Here is a 16502-nt window from a genome sequence, read left to right on the forward strand (position 1 = left end):
ACCAGGTCAGTCTATGTCATGGAAAGAGCAGGTGTCCTTAATGTTTTGTAAGTAGGCTTACTCTGAGTCCGGAAAACCTTACAATATTGTGTTTAACTTGGTTGATGGATTATAGCTACTGTATCTCATTTTAGGCACTTGATTTCCCTGATGACAAAGACATATGTGACAGGACTTCAATTACATCGTGCCTTGTGTTTCTCTCGCATAATTTCCTCTCAGAATGCTGTAATAAAGGCGTTAATGTGAAACTGGAGACCAATAGGGAGACTGCTATCACCAGCTACATGTATCACCATCTGTGCATGACAGCTGATCATTTAATTCAGTTCAGGATAATGGATGCCTGTAAGGGCTTTGATAAGATAACTGTTTCCACTACCCTGATGTCACTGCCTGGACTGATGGTGTTTTCAAGACAACTGGGAACTCTGGAGAGAAAAAACTGGTCAAATCATGACGTCAGTGATCTTCAGGTCGGAAAGTCAAAGCTCTAGAAAGATGCCAGAGTTTCTGACTTGGAATTCTGAGTTGGACAGCCTCTTGCTCCTAACTGCTTGCTCCTCCGATGCCTCCATATATTAGTGAAAAAGAGAAGAGAAGGTCCTGATACAATGACTCCTTATGATGTCATCAGGCGTATATGAACGTGTCTATTTCTTAACATACCCAGTGTCTGATGTCATATCCTGTTTCCTGTCCCAGGTGAGTGTGGTGGTCTCCCTCATCACCATGATCGCCCCGTCTGCCTTTGAGCTGGTGGCTCAGCTGGAGATGTACCATCCTAGGACCTCCCTCCGCTTCCAGCTGGCCAGGTCTGACTCTGACAGCACCTCAAATCTCATTTGGCCACACTTAACATTACGTTTCACAGATACAGTAGAGTATCAGTGAAATTGGATTCATATTTTGACATGTAACTACACCGTAGCTGTACTGTTAGTTAATGTTGCTACTAAATTGATTTTAGCTTGTTTTCTTTCTTTTGTAATGCAGTGAATGTTATGTCTCCTCGCCACAGAGTCCTGGTGTTGTATCTGGGTAACCTGTACAGCCTCATCATTGCCCTTCTGGACAAGGTCAACAGTATGAGTATGGCGTCAGCTGCTGCAGCTGTAAGTAGTCCTGCTGAGATTGAGGCTTTCCTAATATGGACACCATACCAGCCATGTCACTAAACTCTTTCCGTATTGTGCCGCAGTCCCCAATCAATAAATAAATGTTACTGTTATTGCTGATGTTAATGTCAATGCTTTAAAAAAAAAAGTTAAATTATTATTAGATTTTTTAAAACCTTTATTTAACTAGGCAAGTCAGTTAAGAGCAAATTATTTTTTACAATGACGGCCTACCCCAGACGGCGCCCTATGGGACTACCAATCACGGCTGGATGTGATGCAGCCTGGATGCTACTGTTAACAGCGATCTTGATCTGTCAATGTGGGGAAGGTTTAGAAAACAAAGGAATGAAATTATGAAAATGTTCATACATTTTTCAAGCTCTGATTGACTGATGGATGGATAGACAGACTGACTGGTTGATTGGTTGATTGATTAATTAATGGTTTTGATGGATCATTTCCAGGCGGCGGCCTCTGTGGTTTCGGGGAACTTGTCTGACTCCACGGCATTCATGGCAACTATCTCCCAGCCGAGGGAGACGAGCCTCTCCACCCTCGTATCTGACATCTCCATCTCTGAAAACCGCAACAGCACCATAGCGACCATTGCCATGGTGCTGGATGTCAACACCAGCATCAGCACTAGCAAGGTCACCATGGCAACCATGTACAACCACACTGGGATGTTTGAGCAGAACAAGCAGAAGAAACCGGACGAGTGCTGGGAGACCTACGTTGGACAGGTGCAGAAGTTAATTCCTTGTCATTCGTTCATTTGTTAATTCGCTCATTTGTTAATTTGTCAATTCATTCATTTCTTCCTTCATTTATTTGTCCATTCATTTCTTAATTAATTTGTTAATCTGTCCATTTGTCCATTCATTCATCTTTTAACATTAATTGAGCAACACTTTACAGAGCAAGTGTACTAACAACTGTTCCATGAAGGTCGAGACCTTTTGCATAGGCCAGAGTAGAACTGTTACAGGGACACTCCATCATCAACCTGACAATTTACATGAATACATACAGTTGAAGTTGGAAGTTTACATTCACTTAGGTTGGAGTCATTAGAACTTGTTTTTTAACCACTCCACAAATGTCTTGTTAACAAACTATAGTTTTGGCAAGTCGGTTAGGACATCTAATTTTTCCAACAATTGATTACAGACAGATTATTTCACTTATAATTCACTGTATCACCATTCCCGTGGGTCAGACGTTTACATACACTAAGTTGACTGTGCCTTTAAACAGCTTGGAAAATTCCAGAAAATTATGTCATGGCTTTAGAAGCTTCTGATAGGCTAATTGACATCATTTGAGTCAATTGGCGGTGCACCTGTGGATGTATTTCAAGGCCTACCTTCAAACTTAGTGCCTCTTTGCTTGACATCATGGGAAAATCAAAAGAAATCAGCCAAGACCCCAGAAAAATTGCTCCCAAGTCTGGTTCATCCTTGGGAGCAATTTCCAAACGCCTGAACGTACCACGTTCATCTGTACAAACAATAGTACGCAAGTATAAACACCATGGGACCACGCAGCCGTCATACCGCTCAGGAAGGAGACTCATTCTGTCTCCTAGAGATGAACGTTGTTTGGTGCGAAAAGTGCAAATCAATCCCAGAACAACAGCAAACGACCTTGTGGAGATGTTGGAGGTAACCTTTACAAAAGTATCTGTATACACAGTAAAACAAGTCCTATATCGACATAACCTGAAAGGCCGCTCATCAAGCAAGAAGCCACTGCTCCAAAACCGCCATAAAAAAAGCCAGACTATGGTTTGCAACTGCACATGGGGACAAATATCGTACTTTTTGGAGAAATGTCCTCTGGTCTGATGAAACAAAAATAGAACTGTTTGGCCATAATGACCATCGTTATGTTTGGAGGAAAAAGGGGGAGGTTTGAAAGCCGAAGAACACCATCCCAACCGTGAAGCACGGGGGTGGCAGCATCATGTCGTGGGGGGTGCTTTGCTCCAGAAGGGACTGGTGCACTTCACAAAATAGATGGCTTCATAAGGGAGGAAAATGATGTGGATATATTGAAGCAACATCTCAAGACATCAGTCAGGAAGTTAAAGCTTGGTCGCAAATGGGTCTTCCAAATGGACAATGACCCCAAGCATACTTCCAAAGTTGTGGCAAATGGCTTAAGGACAACAAAGTCAAGGTATTGGAGTGGGCATCACAAAGCCCTGACCTCAATCCTATAGAAAATCTGTGGGCAGAACTGAAAAAGTGTGTGCGAGCAAGGAGGAAAACAAACCTGACTCAGTTACACCAGCTCTGTAAGGAGGAATGGGCCAAAATTCACCCAATTTATTGTGGGAAGCTTGTGGAAGGCTACCCGAAATGTTTGACCCAAGTTAAACAATTTAAAGGCAAGCATGTAAACTTCTGACCCCACTGGGAATGTGATGAAAGAAATAAAAGCTGAAATAAATCATTCTCTCTACTATTATTCTGACATTTCACATTCTTAAAATAAAGTGGTGATCCTAACTGACTTAAGACAGGGAATTTTTACTAGGATTAAATGTCAGGAATTGTGAAAAACGGAGTTTAAATGTATTTGGCTAAGGTGTATGTAAACTTCCAACTTTAACTGTAAGGCATTCATAACATTTTCATGAAATCATTCATAACACCTTCATGAGTGCTCTGGTATCATTCATAACACCTTCATGAGTGCTGTGGTATCATTCCTAATACCTTTATGAGGGTATCATTCCTAACACCTTTATGAGTGCTGTGGTATCATTCCTAACACCTTTATGAGTGCTGTGGTATCATTCACAACACCTTTATGAGTGCTGTGCTATCATTCACAACACCTTTATGAGTGCTGTGGTATCATTCATAACACCTTTATGAGTGCTGTGGTATCATTCACAACACCTTTATGAGTGCTGTGGTATCATTCACAACACCTTTATGAGTGCTGTGGTATCATTCACAACACCTTTATGAGTGCTGTGGTATCATTCATAACACCTTTATGAGTGCTGTGGTATCATTCACAACACCTTTATGAGTGCTGTGGTATCATTCACAACGCTGTGGTATCATTTATAACACCTTTATGAATGCTGTGGTATCATTGATAACATCTTTATGAATGCTGTGGTATCATTCACAACGCTGTGGTATCATTTATAACACCTTTATGAATGCTGTGGTATCATTGATAACGTCTTTATGAGTGCTGTGGTATCATTCACAACACCTTTATGAGTGCTGTGGTATCATTCACAACACCTTTATGAGTGCTGTGGTATCATTCATAACACCTTTATGAGTGCTGTGGTATCATTCACAACACCTTTATGAGTGCTGTGGTATCATTCACAACACCTTTATGAGTGCTGTGGTATCATTCACAACACCTTTATGAGTGCTGTGGTATCATTCATAACACCTTTATGAGTGCTGTGGTATCATTCACAACACCTTTATGAGTGCTGTGGTATCATTCACAACGCTGTGGTATCATTTATAACACCTTTATGAATGCTGTGGTATCATTGATAACATCTTTATGAATGCTGTGGTATCATTCATAACACCTTTATGTAGAATTTATAACAACATCCATAACACATACATTCACAAGGAGTCTTCATAATAAAAGTCCCCTAGAATAGATCTTTATTATTTTTATTTATTTTAGTCATTTAGCAGACGCTCTTATCCAGAGTGACTTACAGTAGTGAATGCATACATTTCATGGACTTTTAAAAAATTAAAAAATGTTTTGTTTTTTTGCCCCCCGTGGGAATTGAACCCACAACCCTGGCGTTGCACACACCATGCTGGCGTTGCAAAAACCATGCCCTACCAACTGAGCCACAGGGAAGGCTTTATCTATTCTACAAAGGAAATGTGTATTACTACTGTCACAGTAATCTATTATGAAACATAACACTGGAGTAGTTCAACCATGTCAGCCTAAGCACTCTGTGTGTACGGTAAGCACCAATAACTATTACCGTTCTAGATCATTCTGTCTGTACACAGACCTAATAATCAACAGTCTCATCCCTCAGACAGTTATCCTTAATACCTCTTAAAGGCATTATGCCCGACAAGAAAAATGAAAATGCCTTGTCCTGCGGCGATTGTTTCCCCCTAAACAATAGATTGAGTATGGATTGAAACGTACCCAGGCAGACATTCAGGTAATGAAGCTGTCACTAGGCCAAGGATGCAAAACGGATGACTTGTTCTTGGTGCAGATCAATAGGAGGGTATATCGTGTGTCGTCGTCTCAGGAGTGGATATTCTCAACAAGAAAATGGCATCATATAATTAGCAGAGCTGGGTTCAAATTATATGTTTTTATATTTTCAAATGCTTGAACGAGCTTTCAACCAATAGTAAAGTCCCCAAAAGTGCAAGAACCCAGGTCTGATAAGTATAGCTTGATGATCCATTTCCCATGAGTTATGTACAGTTAGGACAGATGTTATGAGTTTTTCTGAAAGACATAAAGTATACATTTTATTCATTTAGCTGGCGCTCTTATCCAGAGCGACTTACATTCAAATAAGGTAGGATGTGACATCCACATGCCACAGTCACTGCAAGTAAAACTCCCCGCAATAAAGCTGACAGTGACATCAGTGCTAGTAGGTGTTAGCTAGTGTCATTACAGAATGACCAGAATGACCTTAAAGGCGACCCAATAACAGATAGTTACCAGACAGTAGCTATAACAGTGCGTTTCATTATGCTCATATGTTTATATGTGTTGTATTGTAGGAGATGTTGAAGCTGTCTATCATCGATATGATCTTCACGGTGGCCAGTATCCTGTTGATAGACTTCATCAGAGGGCTGGTGGTCAGGTACCTGAGTGACTGCTGCTGCTGGGACCTGGAGAGCAAGTTTGTATGTACTCAACCTCCATTCAAAAAGTATTTGTTTACTTTCAAATAGTCTAGCTGTGCTTAACTGAGCTTGCTTGGTGCAATGGAATAGTCCCGAAAGTGCAAATACTGCCCATATGGTACTCCAGGCAAGCTCAAAGGGTTTGAAAGAAAACAAATACTGTTTGAACCCAAGGGTGATTGTGACTGTGTCGTTATCCAGACGTCAATTGTAATCAGACGATAAGTGCAAACTATGTTGAAGTGCAGTACGGTTTGCAAGTCACAGTTGGATGACATGCTTTTTAATTGCTCCTGGTAACTGTATGTTCTGGTTTAGTCCACGCCATCACGGCAGGCCCAAGCTGTTGCATCTATCAGGAGGCAACTTTATTTTAAGACATTTGACTAGGTCGTCAATATATTTCATGAAGTAATTAAAGGTTTAATTAATGTCACCCTTTATGTTTCTCACCTGGCAGCCTGAGTATGGGGAATTCAAGATAGCTGAGAATGTACTCCACCTGATATATAACCAAGGAATGATCTGGTATGTCACATTCTACTGGGTTTGTCACTTCATCTATTCTTTATTTTTATAGGACAGTGGAGTTCCAATCAACCTTTCACATTGTTTAAACCCTGGTCTCCAGTGGGGGTGCATTTTACATTGACATTTTTGTCATTTATCAGATGCTCTTATCCAGAGCAACTTACAGGAGCAATTAGGGTCAAGTGTCCTTCTCAAGGGGACACAGACAGTTTTTTTCACCAAGTCGACTCGGGGATCCGAACCATTGACCTTTCAGTTACTTGTCACGTCCTGACCATAGAAAGATGTTATTTTCTATGGTAGAGTAGGTCAGGGTGTGACAGGGTTTTTTCTCTCTATGGTTTCTATTTCTATGTTGTCAGAGTCTAGTTTTGTATTTCTATGTTGGGGTTTTGTTTGGGATGATCTCCAATTAGAGGCAGCTGGTCCTCATTGTCTCTAATTGGAGATCATACTTAAGTAGGGTTTTTTTCCACCTGGGTTTGTGGGAGATTGTTTTTTGAGTAGTGTATGTTTCAACTCTGCGTCACGGTTTGTTGTTTTGTTCTTTAGTTTATGTATCGCATAGTTTCAGTGTAAATAAAATGTGGAACGACACACACGCTGCACTTTGGTCCGCTTCTCCTTACGATAACCGTGACAGAATCTCCCACCACCAAAGGACCAAGCAGCGTGGTATGGACCAGTGGACTATTGAGATAAGGAGGAGTATATCCTCGCTTCATACTCGCCAAACCCACTGGCTCCAGGTCATCTACAAGACCCTGCTAGGTAAAGTCTCCCCTTATCTCAGCTCACTGGTCACCGTAGCAGCACCCACCTGTAGCACGCGCTCCAGCAGGTATATCTCTCTGGTCACCCCCAAAGCCAATTCCTCCTTTGGCCGTCTCTCCTTCCAGTTCTCTGCTGCCAATGACTGGAACGAACTACAAAAATCTCTGAAACTGGAAACACTTATCTCCCTCACTAGCTTTAAGCACCAACTGTCAGAGCAGCTCACAGATCACTGCATCTGTACATAGCCCATCTATAATTTAGCCCAAACCACTACCTTTTCCCCTACTGTATTTATTTATTTTGCTCCTTTGCACCCCATTATTTCTATTTCTACTTTGCACTTTCTTCCACTACAAATCTACCATTCCAGTGTTTTACTTGCTATATTGTATTTACTTCGCCACCATGGCCTTTTTTGCCTTTACCTCCCTTATCTCACCTCATTTGCTCACATTGTATATAGACTTATTTTTCGACTGTATTATTGACTGTATGTTTGTTTTACTCCATGTGTAACTCTGTGTTGTTGTATGTGTCAAACTGCTTTGCTTTATCTTGGCCAGGTCGCAATTGTAAATGAGAACTTGTTCTCAACTTGCCTACCTGGTTAATTAAATAAAGGTGAAATAAAAATAAATAAATATCTAGGGCTTTGGAGAATTTAGGGGCAGGAGAAAAGTGCCTCCCATGGGAACAGGTGGAGGCAGCGAGAGCACGGCAACAAGGGAAGCATGAGAAGCAGCCTCCCCAAAAATTGGGTGGGGGGGCACACGGGGAGATTGGCAGAGTCAGGTTGGAGACCTGAGCCAACTCCTCGTGCTTACCGTGAGGTGCGTGTCACCAGTCTGGCGCCACCTGTGCCAGCCACATGCATCAGGTCTCTAGTGCGCCTGCCCAGTCCGGTGTGTCCTGTTCCTGCTCCTCGCACTCGCCCTGAGGTGCGTGTTACCAGTCTGGCGCCACCTGTGCCAGCCCCACGCATCAGGCCTCCAGTGTGGCTTCCCAGTCCAGAGCTTCCGGCGACAGTTCCCAGTCCAGAGCTTCCGGCAACAGTTCCCAGTCCAGAGCTTCCGGCGACGTCCCCCAGTCCGGAGCCTCCAGCGACGTTTCCCAATCCGGTGAGACCTGTTCCAGCTCCACGTAAGAAGCCTCCAGTGATGATCCATGGTCCGAAGCCTCCAGTGATGATCCATGGCCCGAAGCCTTTAGGGATGATCCATGGCCTGGAGCCTGTAGGGATAATCCATGGCACAAAGCCTCCAGTGGTGATCCATGGTGCGGAGCCTGCAGTGATGATCCATGGCATGGAACCTCCTGAGACGGCCCGCAGTCCGGAACCTCCTGAGACGGCCCGCAGTCCGGAACCTCCTGAGACGGCCCGCAGTCCGGAACCTCCAGCGGCGGTCGGCAGTCCAGAACCTCCGGTGATGATCCACAGTCCGGTGACACAAAAGCAGAGGGATCAGCGGGCAGAGCGGGGGTTACGCCCCGAACCGGAGCCACCTCCTCTGCTGGAGGATTTGCGGGATGAGAAGGTTCTGAGTACTGCACCAGAGCCACCATTGACATTTGCACCCTCCCTAACCCTCCCTTTTTGGGGGGGTTCTTTTGTTGTCGGTGCGTTCGGAGTCCGCACCTTTGGGGGGGTACTGTCACATCCTGACCATAGAAAGATGTTATTTTCTATGGTAGAGTAGGTCAGGGCGTGACAGGGTTTTTTCTCTCTATGTTTTCTATTTCTATGTTGTCAGGGTCTAGTTTTGTATTTCTATGTTGGGGTTTTGTTTGGGATGATCTCCAATTAGAGGCAGCTGGTCCTCATTGTCTCTAATTGGAGATCATACTTAAGTAGGGTTTTTTTCCACCTGGGTTTGTGGGAGATTGTTTTTTGAGTAGTGTATGTTTCAACTCTGCGTCACGGTTTGTTGTTTTGTTCTTTAGTTTATGTATTGAATAGTTTCACAGTGTAAATAAAATGTGGAATGACACATACGCTGCACTTTGGTCCGCTTCTCCGTGACATTACTGACCCAACACTCTTACCCACTAGGATACCTGCCACTCTAGGAAAATGTGCTTATTGCTGGGAGTGTTACCCACCCACTCCACCACGGCTCGCAACGTATTTGTCTCTTCTGACATAAGCTATTGGTCTTTGCTGTTGAGCTTTCAGACATCAGATACAACATAGACAGTAGATGGAACTAGGGCCCAGAGTTCATCCTCAAGTCACATTGCCAGGAAAAACTCTGGTTAGAGATATAACACACTCTCTCACACACTTCAATTCTATGTTCACTTTATCTAATTTGTTTACAATGTGTGGAAACGTGTAAATTCCTCTGTCTGTATAAAGTATGTATATTGCTAGCAGCACCATATCACCAAGTCACATTCTGACTGTGAAAATGTGATTGGCTATTAATGGTGATTCTGATTCTAATGTAGAAGGTAATGTGCCCATATTAGCTATAATATATAACCCAGTCCTTCTATAAAAGGCAACCTTACTAAGGGCAGGACAGCCCCTGACCCAGAGTAATATGCTGTGCTATGTGTGATATGTCCATTCCACACCTCTGCAGTTAGATGGACAGTATTACCTCTGTTCATTCCACACCTCTGCAGTTAACTGGACAGTATTACCTCTGTTCATTCCACACCTCTGCAGTTAAATGGACAGTATTACCTCTGTTCATTCCACACCTCTGCAGTTAAATGGACAGTATTACCTCTGTTCATTCCACACCTCTGCAGTTAGATGGACAGTATTACCTCTGTTCATTCCACACCTCTGCAGTTAGATGGACAGTATTACCTCTGTTCATTCCACACCTCTGCAGTTAAATGGACAGTATTACCTCTGTTCATTCCACACCTCTGCAGTTAAATGGACAGTATTACCTCTGTTCATTCCACACCTCTGCAGTTAGATGGACAGTAGTACCTCTGTTCATTCCACACCTCTGCAGTTAGATGGGCAGTATTACCTCTGTTCATTCCACACCTCTACAGTTAAATGGACAGTATTACCTCTGTTCATTCCACACCTCTGCAGTTAGATGGACAGTATTACCTCTGTTCATTCCACACCTCTGCAGTTAAATGGACAGTATTACCTCTGTTCATTCCACACCTCTGCAGTTAGATGGACAGTATTACCTCTGTTCATTCCACACCTCTGCAGTTAAATGGACAGTATTACCTCTGTTCACTCCACACCTCTGCAGTTAACTGGACAGTAGTACCTCTGTTCATTTCACACCCGTCATTTCAGAGCTGATCAACTCAATGGTCCGAAGCCGAGAGCCATCGGCCGGTAATGTGTTTTATATGGGCTGTGAGCCCATACCTGTGTGGGGTGGGACTGGAGGAGCTCCATTAGCAGGGGTGTAAATCTGTCCCTCTCTGTGTCCTCTGGCTCCTTTACAGCGTGGGGACATTCTTCTTCAAACCCCCACCCCTCTCTATGTGTCCTCTGGCTCCTTTACAGCGTGGGGACATTCTTCTCCAACCCCCCCACAAACTGCTGTGTAGGTAACCTTGTTGGCTCATGTATACATTATGATAATTCAGTTCCACTTCTCCTCTCTCCCCCCCTACCCTCTCTCTCTCTCTCTCTCTCTCTCTCCTCTCTCTCTCTCTCTCTCTCTCTCTCTCTCTCTCTCTCTCTAGGATGGGTTCGTTCTTCTCTCCCTGTCTGCCTGCCTTCAACGTGTTGAAGCTGATAGGCTTGATGTACCTGAGGAGTTGGGCTGTGCTCACCTGTAACGTCCCTCACCAACAGGTGTTCAGAGCATCCAGGTCAGGGGCAGAGGCATGCGCACACACAGTCATGCACACACAGGCATGCACACACACACACACACAGGCACACAAACAGGCATGCACACACACACACACACAGTCACACACACACATACACAGGCACGCACACACACACCCACAGGCACACACACATACAGGCATGCACATACACACACACACACACTGGCACACACAAACACACACACACGCAAGCGCACACACACACACACACACACACACACCCACACACACACACACACACACACACACACACACACACACACACACACACACACACACACACACACACACACACACACACACACACACACACATACAGGTATACACAGGCACACACACACACAGGCACACACACACAGGCGCACACACAGGCATGCACATACACACAGGTACACACACATACACACACACACACGCACACACACACATACACACACATATAGTGTACTTGGAAAGTATTTAGACCTTGAGTTTTTCCACATTCTGTTACGTTAGAGCCTTATTCTAAAATGGATTAAGAAAATAATAATTCTCATCAATCTACACACAATACCCCATAATGACAAAGCAAAAAAGGGTTTATAGAAATGTTTGCAAATGTATAAAAATGTATAAATAGATGTAAATAATAAACTTTAAATAATAAACCTTATTTACATAAGTATTCAGACCCTTTGCTTTGAGACTCAAAATTGAGCTCAGGTGCTCAGGTGCTCAGGAGATGGGCCTTGGTTAGGGAGGTGACCAAGAACCCGATGGTCACTCTGACAGAACTCCAGAGTTCCTCTGTGGAGATGGGAGAACCTTCCAGAAGGACAAACATCTCTGCAGCACTCCACCAATCAGGTCTTTATGGTAGAGTGGCCAGACGGAAGCCACTCCTCAGTAAAAGATTATACAGAGATCCTTGATGAAAACCTGCTCCAGAGCGCTCAGGACCACAGACTGGGGCGAAGATTCACCTTCCAACAGGACAACAACCCTAAGCACAAAAAAACGATTTCATCCATTTTAGAATACGACTGTAGCAAAATGTGGAAAAAGTCAAGGGGTCTGAATACTTTCCCAATGCACTGTATATATACACACAATCATACTGGACAAGCATGTGCAGAAGACACAGCCACTCTACCATTCACTTCTCTCTCTCTCTCTCTCTCTCTCTCTCTCGTACTGATGAATCCATAATAAACAGTACCACAAAAGACTAACATTACATAACAGCATAGTGCGACACTGCCTCTTTTGGACAGTGAGTGAGTCTGATTCACTCTGGGCCTATAATCCTGGTTCGGTGGTTCTGATTCTCTGGCTCAGTGGTTCTGGTTCTGTGGTTCTGGTCTCATTACTCCTCTCCTCCCCTCCCACCGGATCTTATTTTCCAGCTCTGTGGAGAGAGAGAACAAAATGAGCACATCTCTGTGATGAGCTACTACACTGCTCCCTCCCTCCCTCCCTCACACACAAACACACAGACACACACACACGGCCTGCAGGCACTCAGCCCACTCTGATTTATGTAACGAGTCTGTTGCTGCCTCTTTCAGGCCTTATCAGTCACTCCCAGATGTACAGGAAAATACACACTTATGAAAGCGTGCGCACACACACCATACACTTCACTTGGTTATGTAAAACAGCATGATAAAGAAATAGCATATAAGTTTATTAAAGAAATAGAATGATATGAATAAATAGTATATGTGACTCACCACCTGGATTTGGTCTTAATTAAGTAGCAATATTTGAAATTGTGTATTTTACATTGGATAAAAGTAGAGAGCTTCCAAAATGGTATATCATACACTGCATTTTTGAGGAACAATGGGAAAGTAATTATTTGAAAGTTGATAAACTTTGAAACTTACTTTTGAGAAAATGTCATTTGAATGTTTTGATATCTAGTGAAGAGCTCTTCTATGTCTACACCCATTCAGCACCGTTCACACCCTCTTAAGCTTCAGCCCCACCCATCTCCTTTCATTCTTGGTGCATTCAGAGCACACACTTGACACTCTGGCCGATGATTTGTTTAACTCTGGATAACATGAAAACAGCCTAACCAGCTCTGCTGGCAACAATTTCATTATGCTTTTTTGCAGACGTTTACTGACACCGCCCATATTCAACGGGTGTTGTACACTTTAGCTTAAGACATCTAGCTAGCTATGTAAACAAAGCTCAAATAGACAGAAGCCCTCTATATGGCAGACCAATCCAAACTCCTCTCTTGGCATGTCCAGCCCACTCATTATCTCAGCCAGTCATGGCTAGTGGGACGGTAGCTGTGGCTTAACCAACAAGTCTCATAATTTAACAATTTTATTTGCATTTACAGATGGCATTTAAGTTTGTTATTAAGGCTCATGAAAGTTGTTATATATGTTCCAGAAGGCATTTCTGCCAAAAAATGGCTCTCCTGTGAAGTCGTGACTTGCGACATAAGCCTAGTTTCCTGAAACGGGTCACATATGAAAAATATCTTCCACCAAGACCTCTCCATCACAGTTCACAACTCCAGTGTCACCCTCCCAGAGTGCTAAAAACCTTGGCGTGAACCTGGACACCCTGTCGTTCTCTGCCGCTCCTGCAGGTTCGTGCTTTACAACATCAGTAGAGTAAGACGATACCTCACACAGGAAGCGACGCAGGTCCTAATCCACGCACTTGTTCTCTCCCGTCTGGACTACTGCAACTCGCTGTTGACTGGGCTCCCCGCTTGTGCCATCAAACCTCCTGGTTTTCAACCTTACCAAGTTCTCTCATGTCACCACACTCCTCTGCACACTCCACTGGCTTCCAGTTGAAGCTCACATCCACTACAAGACCATGGTGCTTACCTACAGAGCAGCAAGAGGAGCTGCCCCTCCATACCTTCAGGCTATGCTCAAACCCTACACCCCAACCTGAGCACTACATTCTGCCACCTCAGGTCTCTTGGCCCTTCCACGTCTACGGGAGGACAGCTCCCGCTCAGCCCAGGCCAAGCTCTTCTCTGTCCTCTCACCCCAATGGTAGAAACTTCTACCTGAAGCTAGGACAGTCCCTGCCCATCTTCCAAAAACATCTGAAACCCTACCTCTTCAAACCAGTATGTTTGTTGTTGTTGTGTCCCCCCCCCCCCCCCCCCCCTCTAGCTCTGGTTCTACTGATAGCTACGTTATTGAGGGGGGAAATTATTTTGATGACTGTGATATGTGGTTGTCCCACCTAGCTATCTTAAGGTGAATGCACTAACTGTAAGTCGCTCTGGATAAGAGTGTCTGTTAAATTACTAAAATGTAAATGTGAAAATGTATAACCAAACAATAGTATGATAGTATATTAAATATATTCCACCATTCCTATTGTCTCTAACCAAACATGGATTATGGGTTCTGATTATCTGTCTTTGTAAACATATTTGATCAGGATTACAAAGACAGAATAACTTGAAATAACACAGATAAATAAACAACATAGAAATAAAAGTACTATTTTATTTCTCTCATTTGTTTCTAGATCAAATAATTTCTACCTGGCTATGCTGTTGTTCATGCTTTTTCTGTGTATGCTGCCCACCATCTTTGCCATAGTGAGATACAGACCTTCCCAACACTGCGGGCCATTTAGGTAAGCGATTGTTCCCGTGAAGCTCTTGAATCATGGTGTCCATTTTAATATTAGCCCTTGTAATTTAATGTAATGTAAGCCACACTTTCAATAGGGTTGCAGTATACTGTGTGTGTGTGTCTGTGTCTGTGTCTGTGCATGTTTGTAGCCCAAGTGAGTGTGTGTGTGTGTGTGTGTGTGTGTGTGTGTGTGTGTGTGTGTGTGTGTGTGTGTGTGTGTGTGTGTGTGTGTGTGTGTGTGTGTGTGGACGAGCTAACTCCTATTGAGAACCTTGAAAATTGCTATAAAACATCAATCCATGATTAGTTTATTATCATCACACATCATAATCTGCTGAAAGCAGTATATGGCCACGAAGAAAAGCCTGTGTAGCTCTAATTCTGCTGTAACACTATGCTTCATCCTTTCCTGTAATACAATGGTCATATTTTGTGTGTGTGTGTGTGTGTTTGCGCTCGTTCCCCTGCAGCGGTCAGGAGAAGATTTATGACATCATCTCAGAGACGATAGCCAATGACTTCCCGCTGTGGTTCAGTAAAGTGATGAGTTACGTCACCAGCCCTGTCGTAGCGCTGCCCGCTCTGCTGCTGCTGTTGTGAGTGCACTCACACACACAGACAGACTCTCACACACATATACACACACAGGAATGCAGACTCTCTCTCTCACACACACAGACTCACACACACACAGAGTCACACTCACACACACTCCATGTAGCCTGACTTGCTTGATGCATTCGGATTGGTCAAGTCATTGTGTCAGTCCTCTTGGGGTAACTCTCTCTGTCCTTCAGCATGTTGATCAGTCATTGTGTCAGTCCTCTTGGGGTAACTCTCTCTGTGTCCTTCAGCATGTTGATCTACTACCTTCAGGCCATTGCCAGATCCCTTAAATTCACCAATAACCAGCTGAGGATGCAGCTTCAGACTGTGAGTTATAGATGTTATAGTTCTCGAAGTCAGTCACTATTATACATTAAACAAACGTACATATGAACTTAGAGTGCATCCCCAATATTCCTTAGACAGTGTACTACTTTTGGCTCTGGTTAAAAGTAGTGGACTATGAAGGCAATATGGTGCCATTTGGGATGCCCACTTAGTCTCATGACTGTATGCTGAACAGAAATGTATTTGTCAGGAGAGAACAGAAGACAAGAAGAAGGTATTACAGCTGGCTTCAGGTAAACCTCATCATTCTACTTCCTGGTTGGTTGGTTCTATGTAGTCTATATCTACATATCCCCTAACCTCTTACCTTTAACCCTTCACCTCACTTGACTATTAACCTTTACCAATAAAATGTTGAACTTTTGAACACCTAAGCTATAATCCCTGACCTGTAACCCCTGACCTCTGACCCCCACCCACAGCGAGGCTACAGGCCCCAGAGGTCCCCGGGGGGGACAGGAAGCCTGACCAGCAGGATGGTGACATCACCAGCCGCGAGTCGTCCATTCGCACGCCGTCGCCACGATCCAACGGCAGTGTCACAAACTTCCAGTCGCCCGATCGTCGCGGCAACGGCATCCGCACCATCACCCAGTCGGCATCGAGGGCCGCGACCGCTAGGGCGACATTTGCTGCTGGGGCGTCTAGAAGTCCAACAGTGTCCATACTGCACAAGCAAAAGCCGGAGAACATCCCTAACAGGTGTGTCACACACACACACATATGATGTGTTATTCTGTCTGGTCAGTCACATGCTTTTATACAGTCCTCTACAGGTG

General features: G+C 43.9%; 1 protein-coding gene across 1 annotated transcript in view; it reads left to right on the plus strand.

Annotated features, from left to right (window-relative positions):
* LOC106587877 (transmembrane channel-like protein 3) overlaps positions 1-16502 on the plus strand; it is a 59781-nt gene that overhangs the window by 38047 nt on the left and 5232 nt on the right. Inside the window, exons 10-20 of the mRNA XM_045708975.2 lie at positions 706-815; positions 1022-1115; positions 1586-1864; positions 5894-6022; positions 6483-6550; positions 11006-11134; positions 14660-14770; positions 15240-15365; positions 15624-15702; positions 15914-15956; positions 16146-16425. Of these exons, the coding sequence (XP_045564931.2) occupies positions 706-815; positions 1022-1115; positions 1586-1864; positions 5894-6022; positions 6483-6550; positions 11006-11134; positions 14660-14770; positions 15240-15365; positions 15624-15702; positions 15914-15956; positions 16146-16425 (1448 nt within the window). The remainder of the gene's footprint in view (positions 1-705; positions 816-1021; positions 1116-1585; positions 1865-5893; positions 6023-6482; positions 6551-11005; positions 11135-14659; positions 14771-15239; positions 15366-15623; positions 15703-15913; positions 15957-16145; positions 16426-16502) is intronic.

Source organism: Salmo salar, chromosome 26 (assembly GCF_965601325.2).
Source record: "Salmo salar chromosome 26, fSalSal1, whole genome shotgun sequence".
NCBI classification, from domain to species: domain Eukaryota; kingdom Metazoa; phylum Chordata; class Actinopteri; order Salmoniformes; family Salmonidae; genus Salmo; species Salmo salar.